Source organism: Caretta caretta, chromosome 3 (genome assembly GCF_965140235.1).
Source record: "Caretta caretta isolate rCarCar2 chromosome 3, rCarCar1.hap1, whole genome shotgun sequence".
In the NCBI taxonomy this organism is placed as follows: Eukaryota; Metazoa; Chordata; order Testudines; family Cheloniidae; genus Caretta; species Caretta caretta.
In genome coordinates, this window is record NC_134208.1 from 168,790,808 (window position 1) to 168,805,625 (window position 14,818).

Below are 14,818 nucleotides of genomic sequence, written 5' to 3' on the forward strand. Positions count from 1 at the left end.
TCATTGAAAAATTTCTTCATATTTTTGGTGTGTTTCATTAGAAAAACCCAAACCAAGAAAAGCTTCAGTTTAAAAAAAAAATTAAATCCAGTTTTCAGTTACTTAAAGCTGAAAATTTGTCTACCTTTTTATGAAAATCCAATTTTTTTGTCACACAGATGGACACTTTTCATAAAAAATTTTGATTTGCCAAAAAAAAAAAAAAATTTCCATCAAAGAAAGCATTTTGACAGAACATATTTGACTAGCTCTATTATGTGGCTTTCATTTTGCTAGTGCATGGCTGCTGCTGCCTTCTATGTTTTAAAAAAAATAGACTAAACTGTTCAGAAGTGTCCATTAATTCTGCCAGGCTTCATTTTGGGGTGCCCAACTTGAGACTCCGAGGGACTGATTTTCAGAAGTGCTGAGGATCTGAAGTCAAGGCCTCCCATTGGACACTCAAAACCTGAGCCATCCCAGATCCCTGCCTTCTTTTGTAAACATGCTGTTAGCAGGGTCGAAAAGAGACCCTGGGGGCTCCGGTCAGCATTGCTGACCAGACCTGCAGCGCTAAGGCATGCTAGTCCCTACCTATCCTGGCTGGCACCACGCTGCCCCCCGGAAGCAGCTAGCAGGTCCAGCTCTTAGGTGGGGGGTCATGGGGCTCTGCGTGCATGAACTGGCCAATGGGAGCTGGGGGGGCAGTGCCTGCAGGCGAGAGCTGCGCATGGATCTTCCTGGACCATGGCCTAGGAGCCGGACCTGCTGGCCGCTTCCAGGGTGCATGCAGCACAGTGCCAGGACAGGCAGGCAGCGTGCCTTAGCCCCTCTGCTGCCCCGCTGACTGGGAGCCGCCCAAGGTAAGCCCACGCCCCAACCCCCTGCCCCAGACCTGACCCCCCCCAAACCTGGAGCACCCTCCTGCACCCCAAACCCTCAGCCCCACCCCAGTGCCCGCACCCCCAGCCCAGAGCTCTCACCCCCCACACACACCTCAACCCTCTGCCCCAACCCAGAGCTCCCTCCCATACCCCTCATCCGTGGCCCCAGCTGAGAGCCTTCACCCCCTCCTGTACCCCAACCCCATGCCTCAACCCGCAGCCCCCTTCTGCACTCCAAATACCTCGGCCCCACCCCCCAGCCTGGACCCCCCTCCTTCACTCCAAACCACTCATCCTCAGCCCCACCCCAGACTCTGCACCCCCAGTTAGAGCCCTCACCCCCTCCTGTACCCCCAGCCCAGTGAAATTGAGTGAGGGTGGGGGAGAGTGAGCCACCGATGGAGGGGGAATGTAGTGAGTGGGGGGCGGGACCCCAGGGAAGGGGCAGGGCCTTGGGGAAGGGGAGGGGCTAGGGTGTTTGGTTTTGTGCGACTAGAAAGTTAGCAACCCTACTCGTTGCTCACACAGCAACGGATGAAGCTGATAAATGACACTGAGATATTTAACTGGTGCCATCACAACATTTGGATCATGATGCAATACTCTTCATTTTGGGGGCAAACCCTTTCAGAGTGTTAGGCCTGGATCCACAGATGTAGGAAAACCCTGTTGGAATCTCGTCCTGCAAGCTGCTGAGCACTAAAGCTGGTTGGGGGCAGGGAGAAATCCCCCATGGAAAATTTTGACTTTTTTCATCAAAAAAACAGAACCCCAAAATGTTCAGCTAAAAACTAAAAAAAATGTGGGTTTTGAATTTTCAGTTTTCTGTTTAAAAAAAAAAATGGTGACAAAAGCAGATATTTCCTGTGAAAATCTTCATTTTGTTGCAAACAATCTTCCATTGGAAAAAAATTTAAATGAAAAATTTTTGGCCAGCCTACTGAGCCTGCTCATTGTGTTGACTTAAATATTTCTTCATGTAAACATCTCTCCACCCTCTGATTATTCGGTTAGTCCCAAGTGCTTTGCAGGATCAAGGCCCTTAGCCCATCACCTGGTTCATATGCCCCTTTGAGTCATGGCATGTCATATCCTGACCGAGCTAGAACTGGTTGACATTAGCCTCTCTGTAACCTCCACTGCTGATATCCTTTGTGCCCATCCCTGAGGACTAATGGACAGAAGCAGCAAGGCATGTAAGTGTGTTAGGAGAAGAAATAGTAGATGCTGTTTTGTGCATGCTCTTCTTCATGCTCTGAGCATCTGCTTCGGACTCTATTGTGTCAACAATAATCGTCATTACAATGGTCGATACAGAGTGCTGTTGAAATGACTACACTAGGAGGAGCTGGTTGGTGTTGTATGTTCTGCCCAAATACAATATAAACACATCCAGCAACACAGTTGCATTTAATTTGAAAATAATAGTGCAAGCGTATGCATGCTTTCACTTCCCCCCCAGGACAGCCCTTGCTGTTCCATTAATAGTTGATATTAATAGCTGATATTGCCTGCTTGTACAGTTCCAGCACACCAGAACAGTCAGGCCACCTGTTTTTAGAAGTCAGTGGGGGTCCCAGGGCCTTCCCTCAGTGCATGTAACTCCTCCGTTTAAATCAAAAGCTCTGCATGACACTATGGTTACTACTACTGCGACTAGCAATAATATAATTAGGGATGAGCTGACCCCCAGCTCCAAACCCCTTCGTATATTAGACAGGAGAGGGTGTTCACATTTGAATGCCCTGTTCCAAACCTGCTTCTCTTGTTTCGGTTCTGGGTCAAATCCCAAACCTATCTTCAGATGTGGCTGAAATATGAGAGTGGCTGGTCTTAGCTTGTTCCATGACATGGTGGAACTCTCAACACTCACAACTGACTCAGGTTCAGCTGAAGCAGTTTCAGGCTTTATTCCAAGAATACAACACAGCACGTAGCAAGTAAGGAACCAGGCAGCCGTTGTGTTGAGCAGACTGTGACTGGCACTCACTGAATTCTTCTGTAGTTGGCATGGGCAGCCTCTGGTGGGCAAAAACCAGTAGGGGTAAGGTATACTGATTCAATTACAAGTCTTGCACAGGCTGCCTGAGTTCTTTAAACACTAAGCAGGAAGATGGAACTTTTGTGGGATCAACTGATCTTGTGAGGTGCTGAAATCTTATGATGGCAGCTCATAAGACTTTAGCACTATTGAGCCCAAAGGCAGGATTCAGCCTCAAATCCAGGCTCTAGAGCTGAGCCTAGATCTAATCTCCACCTGCACTCTGCTTCTTCAGCCCATCGTTACTGTCACAAAATTGTCCCTCCAGTGCTTTTCAATTGAGGATCTCAAAGAACTTCACAGATGTTATTGGCCAAGCAAAGCGAGGCCCTAAACACAACTTGATGGCATTTCTCTGTTTGTATGCAACGCAATAACTTTTGAAGGCCACGTCCAGTGAATTCCAGAACTTCACGGAATGTGCTAGGCATCAATGGGCAGAATCCGCTTGATTTTGGTGACAATCAGAAAACTTGGAAAACCATTTGTAGGAGTGTCAAAGAGACAGACACAGCCCAACCCAGTTCTCGCATGCGAGTGGCTTTTCTTCGCTGCACTGCTCTCAGGGCATTACATGGCACCCCACACACTTCTGCCCCTACACAGGCAGGATACTCGCCAGCCCCATGATGGGGGGGATACACTTTGTTGCTTATGTAGTTGAGCTGTAGTGTTTCCTCATCCCTCCCCACAATCCCTTCTGGGTAAGGTGGCCATTCACACATTCCTGGAACACTGGGTGTTCCAGTACTTCTGGGAATGGTGTGGGCCTGCCCATGCTGGTGTGTCATCAAATGTGCAGTGTGTGCAAGGTCACGCTACACAGGGGGTGCCATTTTTGAAGAGCATGATGCTCTGTCCCCGCCAGCGTGATCTGTGCAGAGCAATACTCTCTTCAAAAGGGCATCCCCCATCCAATACTGGACAAAACCACATGTGGTTTTGGGGGACAAACCCTAGAAAAGCAAATGACTGTTCAGTTTAATACTGAGTGAGTGGCCTGCCTACTTCTCGGTCCCTGCTTCCACCACTAAAAATGCTTCCTCTAAGGCTTGGGAATGGGGGGGGAAGCAGGGACCTGGAGGGGAGTGAGCATTGTCAGGGGAGAGGGAGTGGAGTGAAAGGAATACAGCTCTGCCTACCTAAGCAACATAAGCAATGAAGTGTGCAACCCTCTAGGAAAGGAGACACATGCAGAGCCCCTGGCATGGGGTTGTGGGGGGAGAATGGGGCACCCTGGTATGGGGGAAGGGAGCAGTTGGGGAACAAAGAACCCCTGGCATAAGGGAGGGTGGTGGGGTGCAAGGAATAGCTGAAATAGGGAGTGGGGGAAGGGTAGCACATGGAGAGCTTGTGGGGGGAATGGAGAGATGCAAGGAGCCTCTGGTGCATGCAATGAACTCAGCTGACAGAAGCAGTGGAGTGTGTGACCCCCGTCCCCCATTTTATCAGGTCTCACAAAGCTCCTGTGGGGCAGGTCAGTATCATTGTCACCATTTTACAGATATACAAACCAAAGCACACAAAGGTTAAGTGACTTGCCCAAGGTCAGGCAGCAACTCAGTGTCTAAGCCAAGAAAAATCTGTCCAAAGTCCTGGGTGCCAGCTGTCTGCTAACCACTGCCATTAACTAGGAGGAATTCCTTATGACAAGGGCACTAAGATATATCATCAGATACAATAATATGCTGGTCATTAGCAGGATGTGGCTGCATCTGCACCTCCACTAGGGGGCCACAGAAGGCTGAAAAGGGAGTGTGGCCAGAGTGAGCGCAGGATGTGTTAATTCAGCACACTGCCTCAATCTGCTGGCAGTACTCAGGACCCCTGGCTGCAAACTGGAGCTACCTCTGCCAGTGGAAGCTCCAAGGGAGGGTAGGGGTGGTAACACAGCTTGTCCTTCTTTGGCGTGAATACCTCCTGGGGTGGAAGCTTTTGCTGGAACAGGAAGGTGTGAATGGTAAGAAGGAACCATAGTGATCGTTATGTGTTAAAAACATGAGAGAGAGTATGTGTGTACGTGTACATACAGGAGAGTCCCAGCTTTGCCACTGACTTACTCTATGACCTTGGACAAATCATTTTGCCTTTATGTGCCTCAGTTTCCCCATCTGTAAAATGGAGATGATCATACCCACTTTTGTAAAGCACTTTCCTATCATCAGATCCTCGGTTGGCCAGATGTGAGATATTACTGTAATTCACACCACTTTCGATCAGCACCAGTGAAGCTGCCCCCAATACTTGATCAGCTCCTGAGAGCTCCATTGCTACTGGAAGAAAACTGCAGGAACATTCAAGGCCTAGGTTGGGGGTGGCGTGGAGCCTCTCTGTCCCATAGGGAGTGTGGGGAGAATTGTCCTATAGGGCACAGTCCCTCTCTCTCAGCTCTCAAATATGCCGGGGTTTGGCAGTGGAAGTTGCTCAGGCTTTGGCCCTGCCCCTGTTCCCTTTAGTGCATTATTCTTCCCCATGGTTAAATGAATAAAGCAGCAGGCACTGGGCTCTTCTAAACTCAGACGCTGTGATTGTGACCGGTTGGCCCTTTAATGGGCATAGTAGGGGTGAGGGGGGGGGGCAGTGTCTCCTTGCACCTTCCTTCTCCCCCCTGCAAATCTGCACAAAGGCCAGGCACAATCAGGCCCCTATTGATGAGATTTTCAAAAGTGCTCAGCAACCAGCAGCACTTACTGGTCTGGGTGGGGAGGTGCTGGGTGCTGAGCTCTGGAAAATCCAGTCCTGCAAATTGGAGAGATGCAGCAAATGCAGTGAAAGCATTAACAATAATGTGTTTTTTCTTTACAGGTAAAAAAACTGGGGAAGCATGTCGCTGGCTTCCTGGTTCAGATGGAATGAGCCACCGAGCCGGATTCCCCAAAGGAACCCCACAGAGATGGTGGTGGAAACACTAATGATGGAACTAGGCTGGCAGATCAAGCAGGCAGAGAAACAGCAACTAGAGAGAGAGAATGAGTATCGCAAGATAAAGACGGGCGTAGACTACGGCTGGCTGGTTAGCTACCCAAAGCCTAAGCACAACTATGACATCAGCCCAGGGGAGCGGCTGCAGCTGGAGGACATGTGCACCAAAATACATCCCACCTACTGTGGGCCAGTCCTACTCAGGTATAATGGAGGCTTTGTAGACACAGGACTGCTGCACATCCCACACAGTGAGGCAGATTTCCTAGTGGTTAGAACACAGGACTGGGAGTTGGCATACCTGTGTTTCAATGCAGGCTGTGACAGTGACTCACTGTATGACCACTGGCCAAATAACCGTTATGCCTCATTTTCTCCATATGTAAAACAGGTATAATCATACTTGCCTTGCAATGTTAGTATGAGAGTCAATTAATGTTTGGTGCTTTCAGATACTCAGATGAAAGGTGCTACAGAAGTATTATGCATTATTATTAATTGTTATCATGAGAACCTTGTCTTTCAAATTCACAGTCAGAAAGCAACACTACATGTAGGATCACGGTGATATTTATTGCCATTTACTACAGCTGATTATTTCAAATAGAAGCAGAACGGTTCAAGTGGAAGTAGTCTTGGAGGTTGCGGGAACAAAGATCTAATAGCTTAGGGTCAAAGTTTGTTAATACAGGGGTGAGAGATGAAAGTATTTCCTGCTGCAAAGAAGAGATGCAAAAAGCAACTTACAACTGAGACAGGCTGAGAAGGAGCTCCTTGTGTTTGACCAGCAAAATGCTCCCTTTTGGCTTACCTGGTAGAGTTACTATGGAGGGACCACGAGGGTCTGTGTTTGAGGCCTGTAAGGTGCACACAGCCTGCCCAGCCACTGGTTGGGGGAAGCTCTGCTCACTGTTGAGTCAACCTATGTGGCAGTCACACCACTCTCCTATTGTGCGGATGGTTTCAGATTGGCTGAAATAGATCTGAATCTGTAATAGGGCATCAAGCTTGAGAAGAGATAGAATTATTTAAATTTGATATTAAAGATGGGGTCTGCTTCTCTTCCCATTTATGGCAGTGGAGATCAGTAGTGACTCCACTGAAGTCAATGCAGCGAGCCTGGTGTAATCAGGAGTGACTCAAGTGAGAGTAGTACACTTACCCTGGAGTAAAACTGATTCAAATGAAAGGAGAATCAGGCCCTGAGCCTCTCTCCTCTCCCTTTGTTTTTGTTTTTTTAAGATACATTTCCCATTCTTTTGATTAGGAAACAAAAGATTTTGGGGGTGGGGGGAAAGAGAGCATATACCTTTTTACAGGCACTGGACATATATCCCAAAGTGGTTAACTGCTCTCCTGTTTCCCTCTCTCTGGCCACCAGTGCCAACAATGCAGGGAAGTGAGCCACAGCACACCCTGGGGCCCTTCTGCTGCTGCCCAATGGGATCAGCTGCCCATGCATCCTTCCTGCAAATGTAAGGAGACTGGGAAAGGTGCTCCTCTTCCCCCGTTTGGGAAGTTGCTTCTCTTCCTGTGGGATGAGACGGGGAGATAGTAAGAGGCTCCTCTGTTCCCTTGCAGGACTCCCAGGTGATGGCAGAGTCAAGAATTTATTGATGGTTGAAACCAAACTGGGCAAATTGGCCCCTGCAAGGTTTTACCAGTAATATTCATCTGAAAGCAGAACAGTTCAAAACAGCACTGGCCATACACTCATTTGCACCCAGAACACCAGAAACCATTATAAGCCACACAGGAAGGAACGGAACCTGAGCTCTTTTCCCCTTCTTCTGGAGGACTGAGCAAGGATCCCCTTGCAGATGGGCATATCTCATGAGACTGGCTTCCTGTGATGGCAGTGGGTGGTTACAGGTGAAACTTGAGGCCTCCCATCTTCTAAAGTATAAACCAAAAATCAATCTGACTTACAGCATGATTCATTTTCTCACTGGGTTGGATCACAAGAGGAGCTGAGCATTTGCATCTTCCATTGACTTCTGTGGCTCCTGCAGGTACTCAGCACTGTTCAGGCTTTGGCCCTACATTGCAGCAAATATATCTGCTCCCTAGTACTAGTTGGCTGTGTTTGTGAAGCAGTTGTGACTAAAGCCAATAGGACATAACCTTCCTTATTAAAAAGGATCCATCATCATCATTAATTGTATTACAGTATCACCTAGAGGTGCCGGCCACGGCCCATTGTGCTAGGCATTGTACATGCACAGAGTCAGAGATTCTCCCTGTCCTAAAGAGCTTACAAACTATTAGACAAGACAGGCAAAGGATGTACAGTCAAACCTCGCAATAACACGCCCTGCGATAACGTGAATTTGGATATAACACGATCATAAGTTGGCTCCCCTTTAAGGCCGTAATACTGTTTGCGTTTTGCCAGAATACTTCTTTTACGACATTTATAAATAAACAGCGTTCTTCCAGTCTTATAGGATAAAGTGACCGTGGCCATTGCAGGCCCATTGCACTTGGTTCTCGGGTTGTACATGTGTATGGTGTTTGCCTATGAACTTGTTTTTAATTTCCTATATTTTTAAAAATATTTTACCGTTATGGATACGCTAGTTTGCAAACACAAGTCATTTTCTGCCCAAGAGAAATTGTATGCCCTGGATCAACTAAAGAAGAGCAAACAACAAACTCAGCTTCCTAGAGATCTAGGAATTAGCAAGTCCACTCTGCGAGGGTGGAAAAAAGAAGAAGAAAAGCTCCGTATCCTATCCTGCATTCTTGAAGAGGAAACTGGTTTACAGTGTAAAACGATCAAGTTTGCTAATGACGAAAGCCTAGATTCAGCCTTGTACCAATGGTTTGTCCAGGCTCGCTCAGAAGGATTTCCCATTTCTGGCCCTATTCTGAAAGCTCAAGCCGAGAAATTTGGTCACCTTATCAATGGAAATGAATCCAAATTTAAGGCGAGTAACGGCTGGCTGGACAGATTCAAGAAAAGGCACGCTATAAGCCAAGTTCTTGTGTCTGGGGAAATCTGCTCAGCTGATAAAGAGGCTGCCAATTCCTACCCAATTGAGCTTAAAAAGTTGCTGGAGGAAGGTTGCTACACAGCCGATCAAGTTTACAACTGCGACGAGATTGGTTTATGTTTTAAAATGTTACCTGATCTCACCCTCGCAACCAGGACTGATAGTCACAAACGAGAAGGCTTTAAACAGAGGAAGGACCGAGTCACTCTCTTGTTTTGCGTCAACAAGTCTGGCAGCCACAAAGTCAGACCTCTGATGATCGGAAAAGTGAGGTCTCCCAGATGTTTTCATCGTGTTAATATGAAGCCCCTTCCCTTTGAATTCACCAACAGCAAGAATGCATGGATGAACAGCTCCATATTTGAAGACTGGTTCCATAAAACTTTCTTGCCAGCCGTTCGGGCTCATTTGTGAAAACTCAAGCAGGAGCAAAAAGCTCTTATCCTGTTGGATAATTGCCCTGCCCACCCCCCAATGGAAAATCTTGTCAGTCGTTGCGGCAAGATTAAAGTCTCTTATCTCCCGAAGAACACTACGTCAGAAATCCAGCCACTGGACCAAGGCATCATATCGGTATTTAAGCAAAACTATCGTCACGAAATGATCAAGCAGATGGTAGCGGATAACAACACCCCCATCAACACATCACTGGCGTGGCTCAACTTGAAAGAAGTCTGTCACCTCAGCGGGAAAGCCTGGGATGCTATCGCTGCACGTTGCATTGAACGATGCTGGTTAAAGGGTCTTGGTCCAGCTTTTCCATCATCTACACACGATGATGGGAACGATGACGAGCCTGAATTTACAAGATTCATTGAAGATGACGTACGTTTAGCCGAAGAAGCACTCAGAGAATATGAGCACAGTCGTCATGATATCCTCAACTGGTTTCAGCAGATGACATCTGCCCCATATATGAACACATCTCAGATGACGAAATTGTCGCAAATGTCCGCGGGAAGAATGAAGCTGCACCACCAGAGCCCAAAACCAGTGGCAGTAATGACGACGACGACGACAATGATGGCACCTCAACTCCCCCACCAAAAGTGTCCGAGGCAGTAAAGCACCTAGAAGCCAGTTTGCGGTGCCTGGAAACTCAAGACGTGGACAGTGTCAAAATCCTCCAACTCAGAAGCATTCTTGACTTTGCTAGAAGCCAACAATCTGCGGCAAATAAGCAGACCACACTAGATAGCTTTTTTAAGAAGTGATGAAATTTAAAATTATGGAGTCATGCAACCAGATTGACTTTGCACTTTGCGCAATGATTAGTATAGTCAATTTCACATGTTTCTTTCATGTACATATAATTAAATTACTACTTTTGAGTTTAAAACATGCTGGGATAACCGTTGTTTTTTTTACAAGACTTAAACTGACCGGCTTGAAATGGTAAATTTTCATAACCCTGCTATAAAGCGAGCCCACATTTTTTGCGATCGAATTTTTTGGACCCCAATTATTGCGTTATGGCGGGGTTTCACTGTATTATCCCATTTTACAAATGAGGAACATAAACTCAGGGAGATTAAGTGACTTGCCCAAGACCACACAGGGTATCTTTGGCAGAGCTGGGAATTCAGCTCAGAACTCCTGAGTCCAGTGACTTAATCTCAAGACCATCTGACTCTCAATCCTTCCTCTCAAGAGCATCCCATAACATTCTGTCATGCCATAAGTATAAAGATCACTATTAGTTTAAACACAACTGCTTGTAAAAGAATCATCTTGCATTTAAAAAGACCCACAAACTTGTAATTGGAAATTCAGAGTCTGCACAAACAGTTGTAGCTTAGAAGAGGGAGCCTTTAAGAGAGACAGCATACAATTCTGCAATCTGCATAATGTGTTACAGTGAAGTGAAGATAAAAGGTTCATCAGGATTGCACAGTAGCTTTTCCTTCCAGCTCAGGCATTTGAAGGGCTACTGTCACATTTTGATACTCAGCAAGTTGATTATAATAGACTCCATTGTTAGGGATCATGTCATAAAATTGCAGGGTTCATTCTGTTCATTGTATTTGCTATTGTTGGGCAGGGTCTCTTCCTTTGATAATGTGAATTGCTAAATTAAGAGTCATACTAAGAAAAAAACTTCCTATATCTTTTGTCAGCAATGCCATGTGCTCCTCCAAAAGACCCAGGTGATTTTCATATGATCACCCAAGTCATCATTTGACTGATATCTAGCAAAAGCTCCAGGTTGCTTTTGCTAGATACCAGGTATATGTCTGCAAATTCAACTCGATTTGGATATTAAAGTTTTTAAATTGAGATTGTCAGGTCAAACTGGCCTAGAATGTAGGTATTGTACAAAATGAGCATTTGCACAACCTAACAAAAATAGATGTTTCTTTGGTGGATTTTTTCCTTTTCAAATTCAAGAGGGATCTAGAAATAGGCCCAAAATGAAACCTTAAATTCAACTACCTTTTCCATCAAATTCTAAGGGATTCTGATTCATCTCCTTCCAACATAAACCTACCTCATTCAGTTTTGCTCTGTGTTGAATTCAAAACCAAAAGAGACCTGTTTTATATATCTAGGGTGAAATCCTGGCCTCAGTGAAGTCAATGGGAGTTTTGCCATTGACTGCACTGAGTCTATGATTTCAATCCTGGTACCCAGATGCTAGAGTGGTATGCACATTAGAAATGCTGACATTAGCCTAGACGGGCTGATTGATCCAGTTTAGATGCATCATACAATGGTGAAGTTTTCAGGAGCATAGTTGATCTCACAAGATTTCTACAGTTAGAGCTGAGATTGTGCAAGAACAGCTTGTTGGATTTCACTGCTCTTGAACTTCAAACCTACCCCTAATCCAGATCTAATCACTGCCTGTTTGGCTCATCTCTTGCCGAAAGTGAAACTGACTAGAAACAAAAGGGAAACCACCCACTCTGTTTACCCTGTCCAAGATGGAGAGGAATGTAAAAAATTGCATACTTAAGAGCAAATCAGATTTTACTAAACTAAGGTATCATTAATACCACAAGTTATTAAGGGTTATAACTTTAGTAAGGATTATAAATAAGGAAGCAGATTTTATAGTTTACCTGACATTGAATGAGAAACAAATTACTTGAGATCAAAAATTTATTTGCTCACAATTTACTGGCTTAGCTGCAAAGCTGATTTGTTTGGAGGGTGGGGGCTGGTGTGAACAATGCAATCTTTTGACCGTTAAGTAATTTTCCTCAGTAAAGCTGTTTATTGCTGCAAAGTATAACCAAAATGTTGTTTAACAAAATAACTTTGGGAATCAACTAGCAGCTAATCATCAGCATTTAGCAGTTAGTAGGTTATTTAAGCAATTCAAACAATTTATAGTCCCAGTTCAGCAAAGCACTTAAGCACCTGCATAACTATAAGCAAGTTCTTAAATCCCCCTGAAACATTACTTAAAGTGAAGCCTCATACTTAAGTGCACTCCTGAATTGGGGTCATAGAAAGAACATAAACAGACAAGGTTAGTGCATTGCTCACAAAATGGGCTGGCATACAGCACAACCTGAATTAACACCAACTTCCACTGGACAATTCCCTGACCTAAGAAATTACTTTTAACATCAGATATTTTAAAGAATAGTTTTGTTCACAAATTATACTTTGTAAATAAAGAGGTAATCTTCTGATGAGTAAAAAAATGCTGTTACCTACCCAGCATGATGGGTTTTGCTAAACATAAAGGATTGTCTGCTTTGAAATTATTCTCTGACAGAACACTAGGGTGTTAACCCAGCCTAGAAGAATGGTGACCCGGATTCCACTGAACAACTGCATGTAAGAACTCTGTGCCCTAGTGTAACAATAGACACTAGAACTGATGGATACTAACCTTTTGTGCCTTGTGAATAGTCTTACCACTGCATTTGTGTCACACCTTTTACACCGAAGCCACCATACGTGCCAACTTTTCCCGGCGCCAGTGGGTGCTCAACCTACCCCCGGCCCGGCCCGGCCCTGCCTCTTCCCCGAGTGCCACCTTCCCCCTCCTTCCCGCTTCTTCCCAGCGCTTGCCGCCGCAAAACAGCTGTTTCACGCGGCAAGCGCTGGGAGCTAGGGGGAGAAGTGGAGCCGTGGCGCACTCAGGGGAGGAGGTGGAGCGGAGGTGAGCTGAGGTGAGGGGGCTGGTGTAGAGAGCTGCCAGTGGGTGGAGAGCACCCACCAATTTTTCCCCATGGGTGCTCGGGCCCTGGAGCACCCACGGAGTCGGTGCCTATGGAAGCTAGTACTGTTGGATCAGTAAATATTGCATTTGACTGATACTCCTGCTAATCTGACTAATACTGGCATGGAAATGCTTAGTAAATGATGGTCTCCATATCTGAGAAAAGATTCAGGAATGCACCTAGTGCAATTCTGAATGGCATTAGGGATGCTGACTGAGGAGATATCTGAGCCATTAGTGATTATCTTTGAAAAGTCATGGAAGACAGGAGAGATTCCAGAGGACTGGAAAAGGGGCAAATATAGTGCCAGTCTATAAAAAGGGAAATAAGGACAACTTGGGGAATTACAGACCAGTCATGTTAACTTCCATACCCGGAAAGATAATGGAGCAAATAATTAAGCAATCAATTTGCGAACATCTAGAAGATAATAAGGTGATAAGTAACAGTCCACTTAGGAAGGAACAATCAGTTGCACACATACAAAATGGAAAATGACTGCCTAGGAAGGAGTACTGCAGAATGGGATCTGAAGGTCGTAGTGGGTCCTAAGCTAAATATGAGTCAACTGTGTAACACTGATGTTTACTTTTTTTGCAACATTCTGGAATGTATTAACAGGTAAACAAGACACAAGAAGTAATTCTTCCAGTCCACTCTGCACTGATTAGGCCTCAACTGGAGTATTGTGTCCAGTTCTGGGCACCACATTTCAGGAAAGATGTGAACAAATTGGAGAAAGTCCAGAGAAGAGCAACAAAAATGATTAAAGGTCTAGAAAACGTGACCTATGAGGGAAGATTGAAAAATTATGTTTGTTTAGTCTAGAGATGAGAAGATTGAGAGGGGACATGGTAACAGTTTTCAAGTACATAAAAGGTTGTTACAAGGAGGAGGGAAAAAAATTGTTCTCCTTAACCCATAAGGATAGGTCAAGAAGCAATGGGCTTAAATTGTAGCAAGGGCAATTTAGGTTGGACATTAGGAAAAACTTCCTAACTTTCAAGGTAGTTAAACACTGGAATAAATTGCCTAGGGAGGTTGTGGAATCGCCATCATTGGAGATTTTTAAGAGCACATTAGACAAACACCAGACTGGGATGGTCTACATAATACTTAGTCCTGCCATGAGTGCAGGGGACTGGACTAGATGACCTCTCAAGATCCCTTTCTGTCCTATGATTCTGTGTGCTTGTTTTGGTATGGAAGGGAACCCAAACAGTTTAGTGGGGAACCATAGTGACCCTGATTTTTTGATTAAACACTCTGCTCTGGGCAACCTCTGTAGCAAGTGTATCTGGTTCTTTCTTGGCATGAGATGGTACTTGTCTGACCATTCATCCCTCTGTGGTTGGTGATGGCTCATCCCCTGCAGCATCCCAGTTAATATGACTGGGGAGCCATGCAGATTTCTTACCAGGGAGGCAGTTTGTTAACCATATGCCAGCTAAGCATTAATTCCCTTGGCAAAGTCCTAGATGATGGGCAGTGGGGTTTAGTGAGTGGAATGTTCTGAATCCCTCCTCATCCTTCCTTCTTGTGTTGGAAGCTGTCAGAATTTGATGTTTGCACAATTACTATGTGCACAGAAGAACATGTCTGTCATTGGTGCTGAAGAAGGGGGAAAGGTACACGAGAAAAAGATGCACAAACCCATTCTAGATGTTGAAATATGAGAAACAGGACCTGATGTGGGAAGCCACCACCCTGCACACAATGTATTGATTACACCCCAGTCGCTTGAAGGATCCCTCAACAAGTGACAAACTTCAGGCCCAATCCTGCAGTGCTTACTCAAGAAACGCTCCTATGGAGTTT

The 14,818-nt window shown here is 45.4% G+C and overlaps 1 protein-coding gene across 2 annotated transcripts in view; it reads left to right on the forward strand.

Moving 5' to 3' along the window:
• The window catches only part of RD3 (RD3 regulator of GUCY2D), a 31,076-nt gene that overhangs the window by 12,337 nt on the left and 3,921 nt on the right, over positions 1-14,818 (forward strand). For both annotated transcript variants that reach the window (XM_048843109.2, XM_048843108.2), the window contains exon 2: positions 5,710-6,030. In XM_048843109.2, coding sequence (XP_048699066.1) covers positions 5,729-6,030 — 302 coding nt within the window. In that variant the 5' untranslated portion in view covers positions 5,710-5,728. The remainder of the gene's footprint in view (positions 1-5,709; positions 6,031-14,818) is intronic.